This window comes from Pocillopora damicornis, chromosome 13, assembly GCF_964200805.1.
Source record: "Pocillopora damicornis chromosome 13, jaPocDami1.2, whole genome shotgun sequence".
NCBI classification, from domain to species: Eukaryota; Metazoa; Cnidaria; class Anthozoa; order Scleractinia; family Pocilloporidae; genus Pocillopora; species Pocillopora damicornis.
The window spans coordinates 1050241-1074699 of record NC_142682.1 but is presented as its reverse complement, the minus strand read 5'-3'; the positions used below and the strand labels follow the sequence as shown (position 1 = coordinate 1074699).

Sequence of the window (24459 nt, the reverse complement as noted above, 5' to 3'; positions counted from 1 at the left end):
TAAGAAATTAACAATCCTCAATTTTCATAGACCTTTTTTTTGGTGACTAAAATTTCTGGGCTCATCTCATTTTTTAATGTCTTTTTAGGTGGATAAGGCCCACCCAGACATTTTAACAGTCATGCTCCAGTTGTTTGATGAGGTAGCATCTATACTTAAATTTGAATGAAGATTGTTTTTTTTTTTTTTCCAATTTGAGTCATAATGGGTTATAAAATTTTTCATTTTGCTGTTTTGTTGTTTTCTTTCTTTTTAAGTTTTGATGAAAAAAAAAAATCTCTTTTTTTGATTCAGGGTCGTTTGACAGATGGACAGGGGAAGACGATTGTATGCAAAGATGCCATTTTCGTGATGACTTCAAACCTTGCTAGTGAAGAAATAGCAAATCATGTATTGGAACTGAGAAGAGAAGCAAAACTAGCTGCTGAACAAAGACAAGAAGGTGAATTTTGTTGTGGAGGCTTAAATTTTGCTAATGCTGGGCGGTGAAATGCAGGATAAATTTGGAAAGACGTGCAATATTTCATAATACAGATTTGTACTTCATTCCAGTTACTTGTGAAATAATAGCCAGTCTGGCTGGAATACAAAAGAAGAAGGGAGGGGAATGGGGATAAAGTTAACACAAACACACTTAAACAAGTTTCTTTGGGAAGAAAAGTTTGTTCTTTTTTTCCAATGTGTATGTGTCCTTGTGTTGCATGGGCTGGAGTTCACTGTTTTTCTTTTCAGGTGGTGAAGTAAGCGAAAAGGTTACTATATCAAGAAAGTTTAAAGAAAGAGTGGTCCAGCCTATTCTGAAGGTAAACATCCCTTTGGCGATAAATTACAGCAAACCTGGTAAACATTTCTTTGGCAATAAATTCAAACAAACCTGGGTTTATAAAGTTAAGAAAAATAAGTGATGTCTTGAGAATTGGTTCTTTTTTGTTAAAGCTAAAGGGTAGTTGTCATAACATGTTCCCAATAGCTTTTTGTTTCTCTTCGTATCACCAGGCTCACTTTGGACGAGATGAGTTCCTGGGTCGCATCAATGAGATAGTTTACTTCCTACCATTTTCACAGCCAGAGCTTTTAAGCTTAGTGAAGAAAGAGCTGGATTTCTTGTCAGAAATGGTCTGTAATGTGCTCCCCTGTAACCTTGAATTATCTCGAGCAGTTGTTAAAGAAGTAATCTAAGTCTGTGCCCAATTTCTTCTTTGTTTGAATCCAGGCATTGAATCGACATGATATCCACATGAGTTGGGATAAAGAAGTCTTGGATGTACTGGCTGATGGCTACAACATACATTACGGAGTGAGATCGATAAAACACGAAGTATGATCGATTCTGTGTTTACTACTTTACCTTGTGGTGTAATTTCACCCTCCCCTCCTCCACTAAAATACTCACACCTCTTGATTTTGACGGCTTTTTGTCAGTTTTTTTCTCTCCTCTTCACTGAAGTGTTTTAATACAATTCAATGCCAACCTTATGAGAAATTGAAAATAACACGAAACTTTTTTGTATGACTAGCACTAAAACAATGAAATGGAGGGGAAAATAATCACCGTTGAAAGGAGAATGTGTTGCTGGCAAATAGTGGAAATGCTGGTAACACAGTCTGAAATTGAATGAAATGCTGTAGCTGTTAGCAAGTGCAGAAAGTCTTTCTTTGTAGTGTGGTAACATATTCATAGTTGAAGGAACCTCACCTAAATGTTTGTTATTTGAGTAAAATACCGAAAGAAGGAGAACTGAATCAGGTTTATGAATTCTTCTCATGCAGAAATTATTGGTTGTGATACAGGTTGAAAGAAGAATTGTCAATCAACTTGCTGCTGAGCATGAGCAAGAGTTGATAAGTTCCAGATGCACCCTGCACTTAACAGTGAGCCGCCCCAAAGATAACTCAGAGGAAGTAGCTCCTACCATCAAACTGCAACACATTACGGAAGCAGGGCATGAAATTGCACCTAATACAGGTGCCAATGAGAATAAATTTTTCTCTTTGGCGACTAAATTTTTCTCTCTGGTGACCAAATCCTGAAAATTAGGCACCAAACTGGCAACTAGAATGCTTCATCATAACCTTACCTAAAGATATAATGAGCTAAAAAGATTTGCAAAAGTAAATCTGCAGCAAACTTCCTCTTTAAGTTTGTTTCCAAAACACAGCACATGCATCTCAATCGCTGACTAGACACCATTTTGGATTTAGGTGAGCTTAAAGGTTGTATATCATCCATCCTAGAGTCCACTTTGTGGCACATAAAAGATCTTTTTCCTAACTTCATTTTGGAGGTTCTATCTAGGAAAGGGTTTGTTTCATGGCAACCAACTTTTTTGAATTGGGTACCACTTTGAAAAATTTAGGAGCCAAGTGGCTTTCAGGAAAAAAATCAATTTCATGCCCTGCATTGATGTTGGAAATTATTTTGTTCCTGAAGATAAACCGTTCTGTTGAAGAAGAGAAAGCAAGCACCAATCCACCTAGGAATGGAAATGAATTTGAAGACACTTGGTCTTGAGGATTCAAGACCAACTGTAGATATTTATACCATTTTGGTCTTTCTGTCATGGTTATGCTTGTCATTTATTGACATTGCAGTGAAATTTGTGTAAAATGAGTACAACAGGAGCTATTTTTGTATATTACCACAATTAAAATATTGTTTTGATTTTGTTTGATTTTGTTTTCCTCTGTCTTGGATTGGAAATTTTTTAACTAAAGCCACAACATACATAACAGGTATGCTCACTTTAATTTAAACCCGGTTTCCTTTTCTTGCTTTGCCTTGGACTTCAGACATTTTCCCATCTATCTGGTGAGGTACACATTTTGTGTACAGTATTGTTGAGTGGCAAACACATCATTCTCATCTTTTTCTAATCTTGTTTTATTGGTGCTGGTTCTTTTTCTTCTTGTATGGCCACCCAGATGTAAAAACCAACAATAATATGAATGACTATCACAGTTACTCCTGCTGCACCAATTGCACCATTTGGATAACCCAGTATATCTGAAAAATACAGGAAAGTAGGAGTGATATCACTAAAGTAGCTTTCTACCATGAGTTAAAATAACATGTAGTGTAATGGTTACAACAAGTGTAACCTATTCTATTATGCAGGTTCTACAAAACTGGATGAGAAAGACAATCAGCATGGAGGAAGAGTTAAAATTTCTCTTACTATAATTTTTTAAGCTAAAATAATGGACTTTATTTTTCTGTTTATTTTTCACCCTCTACACCCTAACATCAGTATGCATATTCTCCATACTGTTCTCTATACATCCCCTAAGGTGCTGACAAGAAGGATTTGTTTAACATTCAAGAGCTTCCTCAGTCAGTGATCATTTCCTCTATTCTCAAGACCTGCATGAGTGATTCAGGTGTGATATTAGATGATCATCACTCTTAGGGGTGTAAGGGTTAATTATCATTGAGAGGATATCAATACTGACACCCAAGGCAGAGCTTGGTGACATTTCTGTATGCTTCAACACCACATGAAAATAATTCACAATATCAATGCACTAGTGGGCTGACAATTGGTGATAATAAAGAAAAACATCAAATAGGAGATTATTGTTTAGTGGAAAAACAAATTCCTAAGGACAAAAACCGCAAGAAATATGTAGGGAAATATGTGAAATTTGGAAAAAGTACTATTGAAATCTTGGGAGTGGAAGGGCAAAGGTTCTAAGGCAAAGGAAAAATCACATTGTGTACAGGTACAGTCGACTCATACGTATTTATCTGATACAACGACAAAGCCCCGTTCCACCACTCTCTAGCACTTTGACAAATGAAGACCGATGAAACTCACCCATAGGGTTGTCCTTGACTATCAGATGCATTCATTGTTTTTAGGAATTTCGTGTAAATTTATCGATAAGTTATTAAATCTGTGCAGCGGTCACGAAATACCAAACTCCTTAAAAGAACCCTCGATCTACTTGCGCTACCGTTACAAGCGACTAAATACAGGAATGGCTCCGACCTGTAATTGGATGATAAAAATAGTAAAAGTTAATAAGTTATATCTTAACTCTTTGCCCGTGAGTATCGTTAACCGCGTGTCTCAAAGCGGAACAATGAAATATCAATGCGAGTGAAAACACCGATCTGTAAAAAAAAAGATGATTACTTACGTAGCGAAGGGAAGGCAGCCTTTCTTATTCAGCGAGGTCGTTCAGCGATATTCCAGCGATGAAAAAGTCATCGGCAAATAAGCTCCGCTGACAAAACTCATTTGGTCAGTTCAGGCGGACGACCAGAGATTGGAGCCATTCCTGTATTTCACCGCTGACAGGAATAGCTCCGACTCAAACGTTTATTAATTTTTTTTCAATAACTTTTTAGTAATTTAAAAAAAATTTTTTTTTAAATTTAAAACTAAAATGGTGAGCAGTGCTGTACGAACAGTAGTTGTAAAACTTCTTTATTCTCTGACGCGTTTCGTCTAACTCTCGTAACTTCTTCGGGGAGTTTTACGAGGTAACACTAAACGCGTATAGTTATAAACCATTGTTAGCAGCTATGACCAGTGACCATAAGGGCTTACCTGGACCTACGAGCAGGAATAGGCAAAGTTGTGAAAATTTGAAAATTTCTTTTGAAAATTTATTAGGCAAGATGAGAAATATTTTTTGGGAGCCGCGGTTTTAGCTGAAAATGTTCAAATTTGAAAAATTGAAGAGGTTTTTTACAAATGATGCCTATAAAGCAGTTGGAAAATTAGGTTAGGATGGCTCGTACAGGAAATGTAGTTTATGGTCCACTCATTCTTTCTTAAATTTAAGTGGTATAAATACCTTGTCTAAAACAGTAGTGTGATACGATAACTAATGAGATATACTCGTTCCAATACTATGTCATGTGATGAACAGCCTTCATTAATTTTGGAACATATTTTATAAAATCATTTTACTCTTTCTTGTTATAGCCAAAAACTGTTCAAAGATACTTCTCCAGTAGAGCATACTGTAAATTAAAAACATCGGTGGAAGCGTCACGCAACCTTGCGTGATCTTTCAAACAAGTACGTAAACAATTACGCCAGTAACTAACGGCGCAATTTGTTGCAGTCAGTTGTGTTTATATGGAAGATTTTACGCCAATAACTGACGGCGTAATTTCTTCCAGTCGGTTGTTTTATATGGAAGATTTTACGCCAGTAACTAACGGCGTAATATGTTGCAGTCGGTTGTGTTTATATGGACGATTTTACGCCAGTAACTAACGGCGTAATTTGTTGCAGTCGGTTGTGTTTATATGGAAGATTTTACGCCAGTAACTAACGGCGTAATTTCTTGCAGTCGGTTGTGTTTATATGGAAGATTTTACGCCAGTAACTAACGGCGTAATTTCTTGCAGTCGGTTGTGTTTATATGGAAGATTTTACGCCAGTAACTAACGGCGTAATTTCTTCCAGTCGGTAGTTATATATGGAAGATTTTACGCCAGTAACTAACGGCGTAATTTCTTCCAGTCGGTTGTGTTTATATGGAAGATTTTACGCCAGTAACTAACGGCGTAATTTCTTGCAGTCGGTTGTGTTTATATGGAAGATTTTACGCCAGTAACTAACGGCGTAATTTCTTCCAGTCGGTTGTGTTGATATGGAAGATTTTACGCCAGTAACTAACGGCGTAATTTCTTCCAGTCGGTTGTTTTATATGGAAGATTTTACGCCAGTAACTAACGGCGTAATTTGTTGCAGTCGGTTGTTTTATATGGAAGATTTTACGCCAGTAACTAACGGCGTAATTTGTTGCAGTCGGTTGTTTTATAGGGACGATTTTACGCCAGTAACTAACGGCGTAATTTGTTGCAGTCGGTTGTGTTTATATGGAAGATTTTACGCCAGTAACTAACGGCGTAATTTGTTGCAGTCGGTTGTTTTATATGGAAGATTTTACGCCAGTAACTAACGGCGTAATTTCTTCCATTTTGTTGTGTGTATATGGAAGATTTTACGCCAGTAACTAACTGCGTAATTTATTGCAGTCGGTTGTGTTTATATGGAAGATTTTACGCCAGTAACTAACGGCGTAATTTCTTCCAGTCGGTTGTGTTTATATGGAAGATTTTACGCCAGTAACTAACGGCGTAATTTCTTCCAGACGGTAGTTATATATGGAAGATTTTACGCCAGTAACTAACTGCGTAATTTCTTCCAGTCGGTTGTCTTATATGGAAGATTTTACGCCAGTAACTAACGGCGTAATTTGTTGCAGTCGGTTGTGTTTATATGGAAGATTTTACGCCAGTAACTAACGGCGTAATTTCTTCCAGTCAGTTGTGTTTGTATGGAAGATTTTACGCCAGTAACTAACAGCGTAATTTCTTCCAGTCGGTTGTGTTTATATGGAAGATTTTACGCCAGTAACTAACGGCGTAATTTCTTCCAGTCGGTAGTCATATATGGAAGATTTTACGCCAGTAACTAACGGCGTAATTTGTTGCAGTCGGTTGTTTTATATGGAAGATTTTACGCCAGTAACTAACGGCGTAATTTGTTGCAGTCGGTTGTTTTATAGGGACGATTTTACGCCAGTAACTAACGGCGTAATTTGTTGCAGTCGGTTGTGTTTATATGGAAGATTTTACGCCAGTAACTAACGGCGTAATTTGTTGCAGTCGGTTGTTTTATATGGAAGATTTTACGCCAGTAACTAACGGCGTAATTTCTTCCATTTTGTTGTGTTTATATGGAAGATTTTACGCCAGTAACTAACTGCGTAATTTGTTGCAGTCGGTTGTTTTATATGGAAGATTTTACGCCAGTAACTAACGGCGTAATTTGTTGCAGTCGGTGATATGTATATCTGTAACATTTTACGCCAATAACATAATTTAATTATATTTTAATTTATTATAATTAAATCACCGACTGGGTTAGTGGCGTAAAATCTTACAGTATATAGACTGTGTTAGTCACATATTACGCCGTTATCTAACTACCGTTTTCAACCCAGTTGTTAACACTAAATTACCTGTTAGATGTTATTTAAGGGCATGTAAACCCAAAAATACATGTTTTTCTTATACTATGTAAAAAGTGGCGTAGAAAACGAATTCGAAATTCGTTTTATCCAATTCGACTTATTTTAGGAGAAAATCGGCACTTTCAACTGAAATTCTATTTCCGGTAAAAACGATAGCGAAAAATCGTCGCGCGGCGTTGGAACTAAAATATTGCGCAACACATATTCCCCAGTAGAACTGGTGTGGGAGTTCGTGTAAGTAGCGGTAGTTTGGAAGATATTTTTTCAGAAGATAGCGACTCGAATGCCTTAAGCTTAGTACATGACAGCGATGGGGATAATCCAGAATCTTCAGGAGAGTCTGGCCACGTTCTTAACAATATGAGCCGCGTAGGGTTCACCGAAGCGATCCGCACGAAGACAGTACAGAACAAGTCGACAGCGATGCGACCGTCTCGGAAACTAAGACTGGTATTTAATTTACTGTGTGATTTATTTGTATTTGACATGAAAATCCAATAAAGCGAGGGTACAATCTAAAAGAATGCAACAGAAATTTTTTAAACTTGAGCTTTTTTATTTATATTTTATATAAAATTATCAAAGGTGCGAGTGTGGAACTTGTCGACCAATGCCGACAACTCATGAGAGTGTTTGTTGTACGGAAATCGGGCAATTGTGGCAAAAAGTAGAGTAGCAAGGGCCTGAAACCCAGATAAGTTGTATCACTGAGCATGTTATCAATATTGTAAGATGTTATTAATATTGTAAGAAGTTATGATTAATGCAAAAATGTAACAGGTTTAATGTTTGGTTGATCGCCATTTTTTTACTGATTCAGTATTCGATGTTGAAATATTTAATTATTTATCGATTGGTTCATTGAGTTCAGAAGCTTATTAATATTTTGTTGATTCTTCGTGTATAATTTTTCAATTTCACGTGTTGTTACTAAATTCTTGACATAAACAAACCGCTACACGCGGCGCCACGATACCGGCTAGAGGTACGCCCCGAGGAGCACTATCGACGATTTTCCGAGTTAGTCTAACACTCCTTGAAATTTATTTACTCAACTTTAATTATACATATCTTAATATACAAATTGTAAAATAAATTCGCAATTAAAATAAATAAAAAGAAAAAAATGAAAAAAAAATCACAAGATCTAAATAATTAGGTCAGTTACAGAATATGAAGATTCCTTAGAAAAATAAACTACCCCAATTAAAAAACACACACACATATATATATACCAGCTAGAGGTACAGCATGCATACTTAAATGGTGAAACAGAGAATTAACTCTGAAGTGTAAATTAAAGTGCTATTTAAACCCATGAATAACCCACCGGGCGTGACTTTGCCCAATTTTTATTATGGTTTGCTCCACATTACTTTTCTGTACTCCAAATTAGTCTTACACTCCCTGAAATCACTTTTTACTTAGAATATGTTTACATTTATTTTTTTTTATCTGGTCTTCTACCTCTAGCCAGTAGGATCTTAAGAGGCTTATAAAATACAACCCACCAGAGGTAGAGCTTGCATATTTAGTTGACTTTGCCCAATTTTTACAATGGTTTGCTTTGCATTTTACTTTTTCTGCCCTCCAAATTAGTCTTGTACTCCTTTAAATCATTTTTTTCAAGAATACATTTTCATTTATATTTTTATTTGGTCTTTTGCCTCTTACTGCTAGGATCTGAAGGGGCTTAGAAAATACTACCTGCAAGAGGTACAGCTTGCATATTTAGATGACTCGTTTATTTATTTATTTAAATGCTTTCACCATGATTATGATGCTAAAATAACACGAGGAAGAAATACATTTGAAGAGGTTAAAAGAATGAGAGACAAAGGTGTGGGTCACACAACAGAGCAAGGCTCCAAACTAAGTGTGCCCAAATTTTGCTATGGTTTGCACCACAAATGACTTTTCTGCACTCCAACTTAGTCTTATACTCCTTGGAGTAACTTTTTTTCATGAATACATTCATAGTTAAGGAGTCATTTTCTTCAAGAATATGATCTTGTTCCTTGGTCATGTACCTACCACTGCTTATTTTATGGCACAGCACACAAGCTGTGAGCATTAAATATCTATTCATGGCAAATCAGCTGAAACTAAAGCAGATGTTATTAGGCAATAAGCAAAGGGTTTCTGGTTGGAGTTCAATTAGGAAAAGTTTGATTTCTTTTTAATAATAGCAATTTTTATTAAAAATACAATAGACAACACAAGCACAGATTAATTTCATTTATGTAGTTTTAGAAATGATATATATACACAAATATCATGAAAATTGAGACTGTTCCTTTCTAAGAAATTCCACTCATACTTATGCAGAGTATTACACAACAGACTTAAGTAAATCTGGTTGACATGTTCAAGTCTAACATGAATTTCAAGTCAAATTCATTTAAGGCTGGTTTGAATTGAATTGAAATAAATCCAAAACCAAAGAAATTAAAAATTAGACTAGTTTAAAATTTAATTACTTGAAATTCATTTAAAACACAACAATGTCAATGATTTGAAGCTTACTTTGCATACATAAGCTGCCCTTCAGGCTGGTAGTGTTTTCTGAGTAATCCAAGATCCTACTAGCCACATGAACAAGACTGCAGAGCATGAAAATATACCCATGGAGTGACTCCACAACGGTATAAGATTAACATGGAAAGTAGAAAGGTTTTTTCACAAATCAAAAAGTAAATGAGATGAGCTACATTCACCTTAAATGCATGAAGTACCTCTAGCTTGTAGTATTTTCTACGCCACTTAAGATTCTACTGGCTAGAGGTACACTACCAAAGGAAAAGAAGATATTCATGAAAAAAGTGATTCTTATTTAGTGTAAGACTAAATGGAATGTCCACAAGTAAAATTCAAAGCAAGCTGTAATAAGAATTGGGGAAAGTGATTAAATATGCAAGCTATACCTCTAGTATTTTCTAAGCCTCCAAAGATCCTACCAGCTAGAGGTACCAAATAAAAAAATAACTGTAAATGTATTCATGAAAAAAAGTTATTCCAAGGAGTATAAGACTAAGTTGGAATGCAGAAAAGTCATTTGTAGAGCAAACCATAGCAAAATTTGGGCACACTTAGTTTGGAGCCTCTGTGGAGTAGACCACAGTAAAAATTGAGCAAAGTTGACTAAATATGCAAACTGTACCTTGAGCTGGTAACCTTTTCTAAGCCTCCTGAGATCCTAACAACAAGAGGTACAAGACCAAATGAGAAAAAAATTCAATGTATTCTTAAAAAAAGAAAAAAGATTCCAAGGAGGGTAAGATTACAATTTGGAGTGCAGAAAAGAAAAATGTGGGGCAAAACGTAATAAAAATTGGGCAAAGTCGCCTTAGATGAAAGAGCTTGTTAGAAATGGATGAACAAGTGTGGATTTTAACAGAGTAAAGAAAAGTCTTTTGAATCTTTAGTTATAGAAATGTCATCAGATATGATCAATGATGTGGAGAAATAGTGAATTAAAACAAGTACTAGTTTAGGCTTTCAGTTATAATATGAATAGTTAAATAAACCTATTATTTCCCAATAAAAATCATACTCATTTATCATTTCAACTGTACAACAAAATCATATACACCCTCTCCCACCTTATTCTCCAACCTATTAAATTCCAAGAGTTATGTGACAATTCAATGGTCTCAAAAGACTCTTATTACATGCCAAACAACAAAGAAACAGAAAGGCTGATATTCAACAGTGAGGATAAAAAAACAAAATATTTCCAAAAGCCTTTTTTTCCTGTGAACAGGACTAAATAAGGTCAGATTAAACTAATGTGGAGAGGTTTGTTTATCTCTTTATGAAAATGGATGATTTACATCTATCAGATCTAAGAGAAATGAGACTTGAGTCAAAAGGGGACTTTGAAATTGCATATTCTGCAGTAATGGTATTGGCTTCGATGTCTATTTGAGGAAATTTATAGTTTTCTAGCCAGGGGTTTGGCTGTGCCAATTTTAAGGCAAACAAATCATATTTCAGCGACTTAAGAAATTTTATAGCACACATTGGAAGCTCACCACTCTTAAGGAACATGACAATATTTCACCCAGTCACTCCATATATTCTTTTCCATTAGAATTTGGACAAAACTTTCAAAAACTTAATTGGTAATTTTATAGTTGCAAAAAAGGTTTAGACATCACATCTCCCTTAACAGGAGAGAACATAAAAGTCAATTCCTATCATCAGTCTCAGTTAAGAAATAAAAATTGAAGGGTCATGACATTTCTAGCAAAGTGAAATGCAAGTCAAACTGGTTTGTAGACATTTTAATGTGAAATTCGTTTTTAAATATGACAGTTAACATTCTAAAGAAACAAGGAGTTCCAGCCTCTTGTGTAATTATCCATTTGTTGTATCACTCATCTCATATTTTAAGAACCACAGAAAGTTTGATAATTTTAATCTGCGAATTTCATAATGCACTTCAACTCAAAATTCATTTCTTGTGGTAGAAGTATTCTACTGAAATAAACAAGACAGAATGAAGCTGACGCCATTCGTTTCCAATAACACATGAACATGATGAAAATGGCTCCTGTTTAAACTCATGACACAAAGCCCACGCATTTTTTGAGGTAAATGAACGGGTTAGACCAAGAGCTAAATAAATAAACAACAAACTGACAGTGGTGAGGGATTTGGGGCCCATGTGATAAATAAGTTCTACTGAAGTTTATCCTCCAGTCAGCACTTCAAGCTCAAAAAGGAAACTAGAAAAATTCTCACCAAAACACAGGAACAAAATAAGATAAAACCGGAGGTGATTGAGGCAAGACTATTACCTTTGTCAAGACACATGCCTACATACCATGTACAACAGACTTGAAGAACAAAAAGGCTAAGGACAGTTGTGAGTCATGACTTAGAAAATCCATCTCAACCTACCAAAACAAATTTGCCAAAGGTCATAGTAAGAGTGACTCAATCCTGAAGCTGGAACATTTTATAAAAGGCATGCGCTCCTGGGTTGTCAAAAAGCGCTGGTGACCGGTGATATCGCCAGCTACTTTTTCAGTTGCTACAGTTCATCAGTAAAAAAAAAAGAAAAAAGAAAGAAAACTGAAGGAAAAAATAAAGGTTCTTAATCTAATGAAACCAAGAACGAAGTGCCTCATATTTTGGAGTAATGATAAAGAAAAGAAAACGCCACAAAACAAGAATTGGAAGTACTGTAGTGCTTTGTATTTCAGAACGCTTCTCAATGATTTTCACAAGATGTAATCTGATGCCCACCGACACGACTAGACGCAAAATGGTTGCCTGCTGTTTTCTGTGTGCTAATTGGATTGGTTTGTTTTCTGAATTTCTTGAATTCGCTGATGCTTGATAATAATTTGGTATCTCACCTAAATGAGAAATAATCTTGAACTGGCGCTTTCTGAGTCATTCGCACTTTAATACAATTCTGCAATTCACCATTGTTTTGATAAGCAACTGCACATCATGTCAAATTATTTCTCACGGTCAAAATACAAAAAAAAATTTCAAGTTGTACTGACGGCAAGATAGCAATGGTATTTTTTAGTCATAGGAAAAATTGAAAGAAGATGGAATCCTGTTTGGAACCAGTAGTTTCTTTCAATTCTACCCTTAATGTACACTTTGAAGGAAAGCACTGGTACTCTAAATTTTTTTCTTTCGCAAAAAAATTTGTGTTGCGTGTCACATGTGATAAGTGACTACTAAATTGGTTTTTTTGAACTCACTAATAATGATTAAATCTTCGTAGAATGGTAAAAGGAATTTTAACTATTGCCAGTTAGAATAGTGCAAACATATAAAAATTGCTTCAAGGAGAGGCAATTTCAGCTGGTGGAAAAACCCTTCATTTGTTTTGCTTCAGGGGGCTTTGCCCCCTGGACCTCCAATGGGGCGCTGCCCCTGTACCCCACTGGGGGCCTTGGCAGCCCCCAAACCCCCCGTCTAGCATGGGTGTTACCTACTCTCTTACACTCTCCTTCTACTTCAAATCTTTTTGACAACCCTGGTGTTCTATGTGACTACGAAAAGAAAGAAAAGACGATGTTATTTGAAGTGATTTGAAGGTATCTGGTCGTTCTGCCCCAGAGAAAAACCGCCCGAACTTCAAAGTTGTTGCGCCCAAAGTATAAGTCGTCTTATCTATGAGTTGTGTAGAGTTCTTTAAAATGGTATCTTAAATAAAACCAGTGTTTTATGAGTTTTTTTTAACGAAATACAACATGAATGGTTTAATATTTTTTTCTGAGTTGAATACTGACTCGGCGATAAAATTCGTCTCGGCTAAGTTCCGTTCACAGTCTGCATGACTGCCATAAAAAGCATAACTTAAGCAAAGTTGGTATCCCATTCTTAAGCCCGTAGAATCATTTCGTTTCCGTGGGAGTAGCATTTTCTGTGAAATATCTTACAAAACCAGACATTTTATTCAACTGACATCACAACTGACCTTTTGCCTCAAATATTAGGCATCGATGTGTCTATTACGTAAAAAAATGATTTCTCTTTTGATTGCAGAAGTTCCAAAGGCAAATATTCCAGTGGTTGAATGAGCAGTTGTTTTGATAACGCGGTCGACAAATATCTATAACCATTTGTTAACCTTTGTAATTTGATTCATTGTTTGTTCGTCGAGCAGATCGACTTCCGTTCTCGGGCGGATTGTCTTTCGGGCAGAACGACCGCAATTCGATTTGAAGCTTGGCTTAAAGCAAATTTATTTCAAAGTTTAAGTAAGATAAGATCAAATTCTAAACTACCTTCTATTATCGTTACGAATATCTCACGATCATCTCCACATACAACTTGGTGATGCACAAGAGTAAGATATCAACATCTTAAGACTAACCTTCAAGGTTTATTGTCTGATGTGCACATCGTGATCGTCAGCAAATCAAATCTCAAAATTCAAGTTTTCGGCCTTTTTTCGCGTTTTGTTCGCACTTTGATCATTAAAATATCCTCATCCGAAGAGCCAGCAAACTCCACGAGTATCCACAGAGTTAGAAATGGTGGTAAAGTTGTCATACTCTTTCATTGGAGACCTACGGAATGACGCTGAAAATGTGACGCCAAACAACTAATTTCATGAACGCTTGCGCAGACGAAATGCTCTGCTGCTCTGCTGCCCTCTGCTCCCCTTGGTACAAATTTATTTCTCTCCCCAGCCTTCCGCCATCAAAATCTGTATCCTTTGGTCATCTAACTTCCGGAATAGTTATTTCCGAGCAAGAAGATGCCTCTGCCTTATCTCAGGAGAAGTGGCGTAGTGGAATGCGTGGTTCTTATGTCTCTATGCACGCACGTGATCGGAGGTTTCTCGCCGCTCGAATTCCGTTGTACCCGAACTCTTCGGTCCACTTCAATGCAACGAGGCTCGTTATCAGCGGAGATGTCTCTCCGAACCCTGGACTAGGAGGAACTCGTCCTAATACAAATCTTTCACAGGGTCCTCGTTTTCCTTTCAAAGCAAAAGGATTGCGTTGCTGTCATTTAAATGTGAGGTCATTACCTGTTCACCTGGATGAAGTTGGTACTTTGATTCTCCTAGACAATCTAGATGTTTTTGCTGTAAGCGAAACCTGGTTGAATTTTACCTGGAACGACCATGAGTTGAATATTCAAGGTTATCAGTTATTTCGACAAGAAAGAGAAACGACCGTTGCATCTAAAGCCTCACATGGTAGTGGTGTCGCAATCTATGCTAAGTCCACGCTTCACTGCCGAAGAATTACATTTTCAAACGAAACGCACGTGGAATATATATGTTTACAGCTCAGGCAGCACAAAGACGGACCTAAGATGTTATTTATTGTAATGTATCGTCCACCAAACTCCACGGCTGACTCTTTTGATAATCTAAATTTGTCGAAGATGTTTATCCTCAGTATCATGAGATCATTGTTGTTGGTGATTTTAACATAGACATGCTACATGATAAGAGAAACAGACTCAAGACGATCTTAAGTGATGCCGGTTTTACTCAGATAATTAATACCGCTACCAGAGTCACAGAGAACAGCGCAACGCTGATTGATCATGTTTACACAACACATCCCAATCGTATTGTGGGGATTATAGTGCCTATTCGTGGCATAAGTGACCATTGCTCAGTATGTTTTGTGCATAAGTATCGATCGATTTTCATCAAGAAATGGGCCAGGAATTTTCCACAATAGTGCAAGTAATCGTGAACGCTGATCGCGGAAAAGCGATTGCGTGACGCTCAGTAAGCTGCAAGATGACATGTTATTAATAATATACCAGACGTAGAAACTCTTCAGATTCTCAGTCTGCATTTTGTATCCACTCTGAAGTCTGCAGTCTATATCTTGTATCCGGTCTGCAGTCTGCTGTCTGCATTTTGTACTAACAGGTATCCGTGGCATCAATACAGTTTATTTTTGATTACATTTATTCGCACAACACACATAATCTACCACAAAATACCTGTGTGTGAGGTAATTCGACATTTTCGTTATTTTCCGCGTTAATACTCTTCTTTCCTTTTGTAAGAATGTAGACCACTTACAATGTTTCAAGTAATCCACCCACCCTACAAAAAATAACTCTTGCATGAAGAGCGTGCCTATGTTTTGAAGTCGGTGTATGCCCTTGGCCAGACTTGAGCTCACTATTTCAGTATACTAGTACGACACCCGTAGTATCACTACACTTGATTCCAAGGATCCAGTACCATCCAGGTATCCCAGTTACCCTTACAGGGTCTAGTTTTGGGAATCAAGGCTTACTTACGTTATACAGCGATTCGTGGGCACTAATTTCCCATCAGACGTGATTTTATTCGACAATCTACGTGCTTAACGCCCTGAAAATACTTGATCAGATACATCGCTGTACGCATGCTGAAGTAGTTTGATTATTCCGTGCCTGAACATTCCAGCCACATTCTTCCCATCTACTGTACCAGTAACGAATATCAACTCGCTTGATAAATAATCAAACACATGAAACAAAAAAAGAGTCAATTTTAAGCATAGCAACGCTTCACGACAGTGGAAATAAGTTTGTAAACGGGTAGTAGGTGGTGGACTCAATATCCTAACTTTCGCGGTTTGTTTACATCAAAAGTCATGTGACACTACACGTGAAATCTAAAGCCCAAAAGGTGAATTAAGAGTGTTGTGTATCAAGCACGTCACCTGCTAGTTAGCAATTATTCGTTTTATCAAAAGAGGTCTTTTTACTATTTATGATAACATTTTGCTATTCTTCTCACTAGTCTGTTTGTTTGTTTTTTGCTTATTACCAATAGGAGCTGATACAACCCCTGTGGATAATAACCCAGGCTACCAAGCAGTAGAATATGCTGGGTTTGAAAGCATGATAGGACTCTGGATGGATATGGTAATATGCTAATGTCTATCTGAAGCTATCCTTCATATTTTTTTGAGCTGTGCTTGCATTGTATTGGGCAAATACCAAAATATTTTTGAAAATTGTATCGTCAATCTTTAAAGATGGTAAAATTCAAGCTAGGCAAATAACAGATATTGCAGCTGTGTTTTCTAATTAAAATGACACAACTTAATTGTTTTTCAGTATGTGAAAGAGAAAGAGAGGAAAGAGATTGAGGAAAGACGGCGCTATTCTTTGGAGATGAAATTGAAAGAGAATATTGTGGGACAAGAAGGAGCCATTCTCCCAGTTGCTGCAAGTATGATTTTCTATGCAACAAAATCAGTTTGGAAGACTACGAATTGGTAATTTTGGGAGTAATATTCAACTGAATCTGTTTTTCATTTGTTTGCAGCAATTCGTAGAAGAGAAAATGGTTGGTATTATGAAGAACATCCCCTTGTGTTTCTCTTTCTTGGATCTTCAGGGATTGGTAAATTTCAGTACTTTTTTGGAACATATTTAGTTTACACATATGAATTTAGTCACAAAACATACGCGATCTGATATTGCATTATAAATGACTGTGACGTTTCATTATTCTCTCTGATCGTTCCTTCCTGTAGGAAAAACAGAGCTTGTCAAACAAGTGGCGCGTTATCTTCATGAAGACAACAAGGAGGTAGTGCAGGATTTTTTTCAATTGTATTTGGTTATCACTTTGTTGAAGTATTTAAAAGTTGATTTCTCTCTCCTAGTGTTTGGTAAGACTGGACATGTCTGAATACCAAGAAAAGCATGAGGTAACTGTTAATTTAAATGAAAAACTCAAAGAACGTTCTTAGAAAAAGAAAACTTTCTTTTGACATAGACAACTAAGGTAAGAGGTTTCTATGGGTAGCCAAGAGGGGAGGGGGGGGGGGGAAATGGTGGGGCAGAATTCTCCTCCTTAAAAAAGTTCAAGATTCCCCAGAGACTCTCAATTCCCATTGGCTCGTTGTGATATTTTCCTCTGTTTTTATTGGCTGTTGTGCTTGCTTTGGTTTCGGTTTTACACTCAAACAAATGGCGCTTAAACTGGAACTTAAACATCTTTCTTTCAAGGTTGCGAAAATGATCGGTGCACCACCAGGTTACCTTGGACACGATCAAGGCGGACAATTGACAAAGGAACTCATAAAGTGTCCAAACGCTGTGGTGTTATTTGACGAGGTAAGAAATAAACGATCCTCAATTTTCTAAGACAATTTTTTTTGTGTGACTAAAATCACTGGGCTCGGATAAATTTATCGTATAAATCGACCATATTTCATTCCCTATACTATTCCTTATAACGTGTTCAAATTTTCAACGGTTCCTCTCGTCACACAGCGCGTGACGCGTTCATGAATTAATCGTTGGTTTTTTCTCGAGGCGTGAGCTTGGGCCGCCTGTGACAAGACAATTGCGTAAACAATACCTAGCATAATAACATTATATACAAAACTGGACTCATTTTTTAATGTCTTTTTAGGTGGAGAAGGCCCACCCAGACGTTTTAACAGTCATGCTCCAATTGTTTGACGAGGTAACATCTATACTTAACATGCTTAAAGATTGTTTTTTTTCTTCAATTTGAGTCATACTAGGTTTGAAAATTTTTCATTTTGTTGTTTTCCTTCTTTTTAAGTTTTGATGAAAAAAAACCTCTGTTTTTGATTCAGGGTCGTTTGACGGACGGACAAGGGAAGAGAATTGTATGCAAAGACGCAATTTTTGTGATGACTTCAAACCTTGCTAGTGAAGAAATAGCAAATCACGCATTGGAGCTGAGAAAACTAGCTGCTGAAGGTGAGTTTTGTTGTGGAGGCTTAAATTTTGCTGATGTTGGACGGCGAAATGCAGAATAATTTTGGAAAGATGTGCAACATTTCTTAACACAAATTTGTACCTTGTTCAAGTTACTTGTAAAATAATAGCCAGTCTGGCTGCAATACAAAGGGAGAAGGGAAGGGAATGAGGAAAAAATTAACACAAACATACAAAACCAAAGTTGGTCTTAGGAAGAAAAAGTTTGTTCTTTTTTTTCCGATGTGTATGCGTTCTCGTGTTGCATGCGCAAGAATTCACTGTTTTCTTTTCAGGTGATGAAGTCAGCGAAAAGGTTACTATATCAAGAAAGTTTAAAGAAAGAGTGGTCCAGCCTATTCTGAAGGTAAACATCCCTTTGGCGATAAATTACAGCAAACCTGGTAAACATTTCCCAAGCAATAAATTGCAACAAACCTGGGTTTATAAAAAATTAAGAAAAATAAGTGATGTCTTGAGAATTGGTTCTTTTTTGTCAAAGCTAAAGGGTAGTTATCATAACATGTTCTCTGGAGCTTTTTGTTTCTCTTCGTATCGACAGCGTCACTTCCGAAGAGACGAGTTCCTGGGCCGCATCAATGAGACAATTTACTTCCTGCCATTTTCACGCCCAGAGCTTTTAAGCTTAGTGAAGAAAGAGCTGGATTTCTGGTCAGAAACGGTCTGTAATATTCTCTCCTGTAACACTTTGCAAATGATCTCGAACAGTTGTTAAAGAAGTAATCTAAGTCCCTGCCAAATTTCTTCTTTGTTTGAATACAGGCGTTGAATCGACACGATATCCACATGACTTGGGATAAAGAAGTCTTGGATGTACTGGCTGATGGCTACGACGTACATTACGGAGCGAGATCGATAAAACACGAAGTACGATCGATGCTTTGTTTATAACTTTACCTTGTGGTGTAATCTTACCCTCCTCCCCCCCACACTAAAATACTCATACCTCTTTTTTTCGACGGCTTTTTGTCAGTTTTTTCTCTTCTCTTTGCTGAAACGTTTCAAAAGCTAATGTCAGCATGCATCAAACAAACAGCGGCAAGTCACCCAAAATTTGCCAAAAAAAAAATTTGTTTGATGGATGCTGAGATCCTCTCTTAATACAATTCAACGCCAAACATATGAGAAACTGAAAATAACATAAAACTTTTTCATATAACCAGCACTAAAACAGTGAAATGGAGGGGAAAATAATCACTGTTGAAAGGAGACTATGTTGCTGGCAAATAGTGGAAATGCTGATAACACAGTCCGAAATTGAACGAAATGCTGTAGCTGTTGGCAAGCGAAGAAAGTCTTTCTTTGTAGTGTGGTAACATATTCGCAGTATTAAAATACCGAAACAAACGATAACTGAATCAGGTATATGAATTATTTTCATGCAAAAATTATTGGTTGTGATACAGGTGGAAAAGAGAGTTCTCAATCAACTTGCTGCTGCGCATGAGCAAGAGTTGATAAGTCGCGGATGCACACTGCACCTAACAGTGACCTTCCCGAAAGGTAAAACCGGGCAGAACTTAGAGGATGTAGCTCCTACCATCAAACTGCAGCTCGTTAAGGAAGGAAAAAAGTTAGTTGACACTGATGTTGGAAACCATTTCGTTCCTGAAGACAAACTGTTCGTTTGAAGAAGAGAAAGCGAGCAACTAACGACCAGGGAACGGAAATGGAAATCCTCAAGATCTTTTTTATTGTTCCAGTCTAACAGCCATGGAGCAGTCATTGTTCAAAGGCTTACTCCCTGGAAAAAAAAAACACTTGAAAAAAAACTTGTGTTTGGTGTTTATAAACCAAAAACAATGTTCATGGAGAGCATGTTGGCTGGATTTTAGTGCAAAGCCTCATGATGGTAATTGTGCGATCAAAGGAAGACATGTATAGATGATGTGGTTCAATTTTATCCTTGGTTCAAATTTTCGTTTTCCTTTGTTTCAAACTCATTATCATACTTTACAAAACCGTAAAACATAAGGGAATAAAATAAGGATAAAATTTTCGTTTTTTCGTTTGTCTCACGATGTAGTCACGTGTGATGTAGATCGCGACGTTAGGACTGCGTACTGCGAGTCTTCTTCAGGCGATGAGATCGACTGGTCATGCGTGATCTTATAAAGCATGATGCTCTGCTGTGATTAGTTATTTTTCAAAAGCTCTGATTGGTGCATTTCGATCCTTGCTGTTTCTCTTAGTGATTTGCTCCCTCGGCGGTCCGCTCTCCTATTGTTGTGTTTTTTGATCGTGGGCATCCACCCCTCTGGAATTTATATTCCACTATCCCTGTTGATGTTGTGGGGGGGTGAAGTCTTATATGAATTGCATCTTTGACCCTGCCCGTGTAGTAATAAGGATCACGATCAATAAACTTTACTTCGTTCCAGAGTAGCTTGTGCCCGGTGTTGTGGGCATGTTCTGAAACGGCGGAGGTCTCTGTACGAGCGAGTCGGATGTCTCGATCGTGCACCTTAATTCTGTCTTGCACAGGTCTTCCAGTCTTTCCGATGTACACCTTGTCGCATTCACAGGGAATCTTGTAAGCTATGCCATCTTGTTTAGCCAGGTCGACAGCGTCTTTGGGTTGTATTAACTAAGATATTCGCGTAGTCTCCGACTTGAAAACAGCGCGCACGCCTTGATGTTGTAGGCTATTGTTAAGGTTTTTTTTTTGACCTTAAATCGAAAACTATTCCTGAGACTCAGTAACTCATTGTCACACAAGGTGAATATAACGAAAAACATTTATGTGCTGGAAACTTTCCAAACCGAGTCCGAAATTTCGGGTGTAATAAGCGTGCTGGACTTGCTACACTTAATATTATGGAAGTTCATAGTTCTCCTATAAGAAGAAGTTCTCACGTTAAATCTTAAGTCAATACAAAATAATTCACCAAACAATTCCTTGTTCAAGCATTGATTGAACAACTTTGATGACGCCTCCAATATTTGCTCCCTTGACGTAATCGATGTAACTTCCATCTTTGGACGTGCCGTATTAGACACAAGTGTTGTGTATACTTTCCATGATGTCATGGAGGCGCTCGTCCACGCCCTCTCGTGTCCAGGCTGGTACAAACTGTTCTGAGACATCTCAAGCCCCGATACAGCCACGCCTCCAGCATTGGACGCTTTTCCTGGTCCGAAGATTTTTTTTTAGTGAAATTCATCCATCGCTTCAGGTTCGGATAGCATGTTAGCGCCTTCCGCTACAGTATTACAGCCATCGTTAATCAGCATCTCCACATCTTCTTAGCTGATTTCGTTCTGCGTCGCACAACGTAAAGCTACGTCACATTTCACATACCACGGTCGTTTTCCTTCGAAGAATTCTGCATCGGCGTTCTTTTCTACGTACTCGCTTATTCTAGCGCATTTGACATTGTTGAGCCATTTAACGTACTCTATCTTTTTCTGGTTTAAACCACCGTGGACACACATGGTGCCTTGCGAGTCCGACAGGGTAACAACCTTACCGCTTAAGTGCACCACTTTCTCTGAGGCAAACTGCGCCACGTTGCGACACTGTGACAATTTTCCCCTGAAGGACTCGCCCCGTGTGCTAAGCATCTCCGCGGTGAAGTACACAAGACCGTAACCGGTAGCTTCAGGTCGGAGCAGACTTCCACTGAAGCTGAAAGACCGGTGAACTCGTTGCGTATTTTCTTGTACTGGCCAAACAGGTAACCAATTTCTCTTGCTTCCACGCCAATGTCCCCAGCCGGGACATCCGTATTTGGGCCGATGCGCCTCTGGAGCTCCGACAAGAAAGACTGGCAGAAACTCATCACTTCGTTGTCGGACTTACTCTTGGGGTAAAAATCAGATCCCCCTTTTCCACCCCCCAAAGGTAAGGTTACACTAAGTTAAACCATTCTATAAAACCCCAAAATGTTTATTAGCATTAAAGGGGGAGGGGGGGGGGGGAGGAGACGAAATAATATAGGACTGGTATAGAAAATTTTCTCTGCAAAATTGCTAACTTGAGGTTCTTAAACAACTTTGTTATTGTGACAATAGGCATTGTTTAGTAGTAGCCTCATTTGAATGTTTAACTAAAAGGACAAACATTTTGAAATAACAAGGCAGTTGATGTTACACTTAGGGGCAGATATTAAAACGATTCCTTCGCAACTAAACATTTACTAACATAAAATATCTGCAGAAAAAAGAAATAATTTAAAGATCACTACTCAACATAATTTGGCTGGTTACTTCAAGTAGTGAGATGCAATAAAAGAAGATCTTTATGTCTCATTGAAGAATAAAACACAAAAGTCACATAAATTATTTGAACTATTATTTATTTATGCTTGTCATTTATTGACATTGCAATGAAATTTGAGTGAAATGAGTGTAAAGTACAGCATTTTTATATATTACTACAATTAAAATATTTTCAGGTTCAAATTTTTCAAACTTGTTTTATTTTGTTTTCCTCTATCTTGGACTGAGTCAAAACATATGTAATAGGTATGTTCACTTTTAAACCTGGATTCCTTTTCTTGCTTTGCTTTGGACTTCAGATATCTTCCAATCTGTCTGATGAGGTACGCTTTTTGTACTCAGCATTGTTGAGTGGCAAATTCATCATTCTCATCTTTTTCTAATCTTGTTTTATTGGTGCTGGTTCTTTTTCTTCTTGTATCGCCACCCAGATGTAAAAACCAACAATAATATGAATAACTATCACAGTTACTCCTGCTGCACCAATTGCACCATTTGGATAACCCAGCAAATCTGAAAAATACAGGAAAGTAGGAGTGATATCACTAAAGTAGCTTTCTACCTTGAGTTAATAAAACATGCAGTGTAATGGTTACAACAAGTGTAACCTATTCTACTATGCAGGTTCTACAAAACTGGATGAGAAAGACTATCAGCCCGGAGAAAGAGTTAAAATTTCTCTTACTATAATTTTTTAAGCTAATAAAAATGGACTTTATTTTTCTGTTTATTTTTAACCCTCTACACCCTAACATCAGTATGCATATTCTCCATACTGTTCTCTATACATCCCCTAAGGTGCTGAGAGGGAGGATTTGTTTAACATTCAAGAGCTTCCTCAGTTGGTGATCATTTCCTCTATTCTAAAGACCTGCATGAGTGATTTAGGTCCGATATTAGATGATCATCACTCTTAGGGGTGTAAGGGTTAATTATCATTGAGAGGATATCAATACTGACACCCAAGGCAGACCTTGGTGATATTTCTGTATGCTTCAACACCACATGACAATACTTTACAATAACAATGCACTATTGGGCTGACAATTGGTGATAATAAAGAAAAATATCAAATAGGATATTATTGTTTAGTGGAAAAACAAATTCCTAGGACAAAAACTGCTAGAAATATGTAGGGAAAAATATGAAATTTGGGAAAATTACTATTTAAACATTGGGAGTGGAAGGGGAAATTAAGGAAAACTTCTGTAGCTTTTGTACCAAAACTAATATGGTTACCTTCAAAGAAGATTTTCTTGGAAAGGAAAAAGCAGGAGATTGGTAACAAAATCATGGCTAAGGTAAACTTCAAAAGAGTTATTAGAACCGACTTCTCACGAGGCCTGTAAATCAATCAATCCATCAATCAATCAATCAGTCAGTAAGCCAGTCAATCAATCAATTGGTCTATTTGTAAGTTAGTCTGTTGGCCAATTCTTGCTTGGTCCATTGATGTCCGATCATCAATCAATCAGTCAGTCACCTAATCAGCAAGTCAGTAAGTCAATCAATCACTGAATCAGTCAATCATTCAATTAATCAATCAGTCATTCATTCATAGCACCTTACAATCAGTCAGACACCTAGGAAATCAAAGGATCCATCAATAAACTGATCAGAAAATAAGTCAATCAAACAATAACGAATTACGTCAATCAGTCTGACAGTTATTATTGGTGAGTCACAAAAACTCTTTAAAAGCCCCGTTCCACCATCCAAAAATTATGACTCATGAATCTCATTTCTAAGGCAAAGGAAAAATCACATTGTGTACAGGTACAGTCAACTCATGTATTTAACAACAAAGCTGTCTTGCACTTTTACAATTACAAGACTGATGAAACTCACCCTAAGGGTTGCCCTTGACTATCAGATATATTCATTGTTTTTAAGAATCTCGTATCAATTTATCGTTAAGTTACTAAATCTGTACTGCGGTCACGAAATACCAAACTCCTTAAAAGAACCCTCGATCTGTGTGAGCTACCGCTACCGCTGCCTGTCCGCCATCTTCGTTTTCAGCTGATAATAGAT

General features: G+C 37.3%; 3 protein-coding genes and 1 long non-coding RNA gene across 6 annotated transcripts in view; 2 read left to right on the top strand and 2 right to left on the bottom strand.

Moving 5' to 3' along the window:
- LOC149034921 (mitochondrial disaggregase-like) overlaps positions 1 to 2672 on the top strand; it is a 6912-nt gene extending 4240 nt beyond the window's left edge. The window contains exons 8-13 of one of the 2 annotated variants that reach the window (XM_089192851.1): positions 89 to 142; positions 295 to 442; positions 733 to 803; positions 997 to 1116; positions 1214 to 1318; positions 1792 to 2672. In XM_089192851.1, coding sequence (XP_089048977.1) covers positions 89 to 142; positions 295 to 442; positions 733 to 803; positions 997 to 1116; positions 1214 to 1318; positions 1792 to 2031 — 738 coding nt within the window. In that variant the 3' untranslated portion in view covers positions 2032 to 2672. The remainder of the gene's footprint in view (positions 1 to 88; positions 143 to 294; positions 443 to 732; positions 804 to 996; positions 1117 to 1213; positions 1319 to 1791) is intronic. The other variant, XM_089192852.1, reaches the window with a different exon arrangement.
- Positions 2553 to 24459, bottom strand: LOC149034918 (vacuolar ATPase assembly integral membrane protein vma21-like). 2 transcript variants are annotated; one of them, XM_089192867.1, is made up of 3 exons: positions 24274 to 24452; positions 23665 to 23768; positions 2553 to 3004 (listed from the first exon to the last, which is right to left on the bottom strand). In XM_089192867.1, the coding sequence occupies exons 1-3, from the start codon at positions 24306 to 24308 to the stop codon at positions 2871 to 2873; spliced, it is 273 nt and encodes a 90-aa protein (XP_089048993.1). In that variant the 5' UTR covers positions 24309 to 24452; the 3' UTR covers positions 2553 to 2870. The 2 variants fall into 2 exon arrangements, with proteins under 2 accessions (XP_089048993.1, XP_089048994.1); XM_089192868.1 differs by lacking the exon at positions 2553 to 3004 and adding an exon at positions 22486 to 22938 and having other exon boundaries at positions 24274 to 24459.
- Positions 10096 to 14085, bottom strand: LOC149034920 (uncharacterized). Its single transcript, XR_016182651.1, has 3 exons — positions 13847 to 14085; positions 12963 to 13019; positions 10096 to 10195 (listed from the first exon to the last, which is right to left on the bottom strand). It is a non-coding gene; the product is annotated as an uncharacterized LOC149034920 (long non-coding RNA).
- LOC149034919 (mitochondrial disaggregase-like) lies at positions 14107 to 20207 on the top strand. Its single transcript, XM_089192428.1, has 13 exons — positions 14107 to 14680; positions 16274 to 16365; positions 16561 to 16675; positions 16772 to 16849; positions 16983 to 17038; positions 17115 to 17159; positions 17461 to 17568; positions 17870 to 17923; positions 18060 to 18186; positions 18480 to 18550; positions 18746 to 18865; positions 18967 to 19071; positions 19611 to 20207. The coding sequence occupies exons 1-13, from the start codon at positions 14107 to 14109 to the stop codon at positions 19833 to 19835; spliced, it is 1770 nt and encodes a 589-aa protein (XP_089048554.1). The 3' UTR covers positions 19836 to 20207.

Bases quoted from the DNA above. Each gene is read 5' to 3' on its own strand.
- LOC149034918 (XM_089192868.1), bottom strand. From the start codon at position 24,308: ATGAATATATCTGATAGTCAAGGGCAACCCTTAGG. The intron at 23,769-24,273 runs GTGAGTTTCATC...ATTGATTTACAG, and splicing joins AGTCAAGGGCAACCCTTAGG to GCCTCGTGAGAAGTCGGTTC. The intron at 22,939-23,664 runs GTAACCATATTA...TGTATTTTTCAG, and splicing joins CAAGAAAATCTTCTTTGAAG to ATTTGCTGGGTTATCCAAAT.
- LOC149034919 (XM_089192428.1), top strand. From the start codon at position 14,107: ATGCTCTGCTGCTCTGCTGCCCTCTGCTCCCCTTGGTACAAATTTATT. The intron at 16,850-16,982 runs GTAAATTTCAGT...TCCTTCCTGTAG, and splicing joins TCTTGGATCTTCAGGGATTG to GAAAAACAGAGCTTGTCAAA. The intron at 17,039-17,114 runs GTAGTGCAGGAT...TCTCTCTCCTAG, and splicing joins TTCATGAAGACAACAAGGAG to TGTTTGGTAAGACTGGACAT.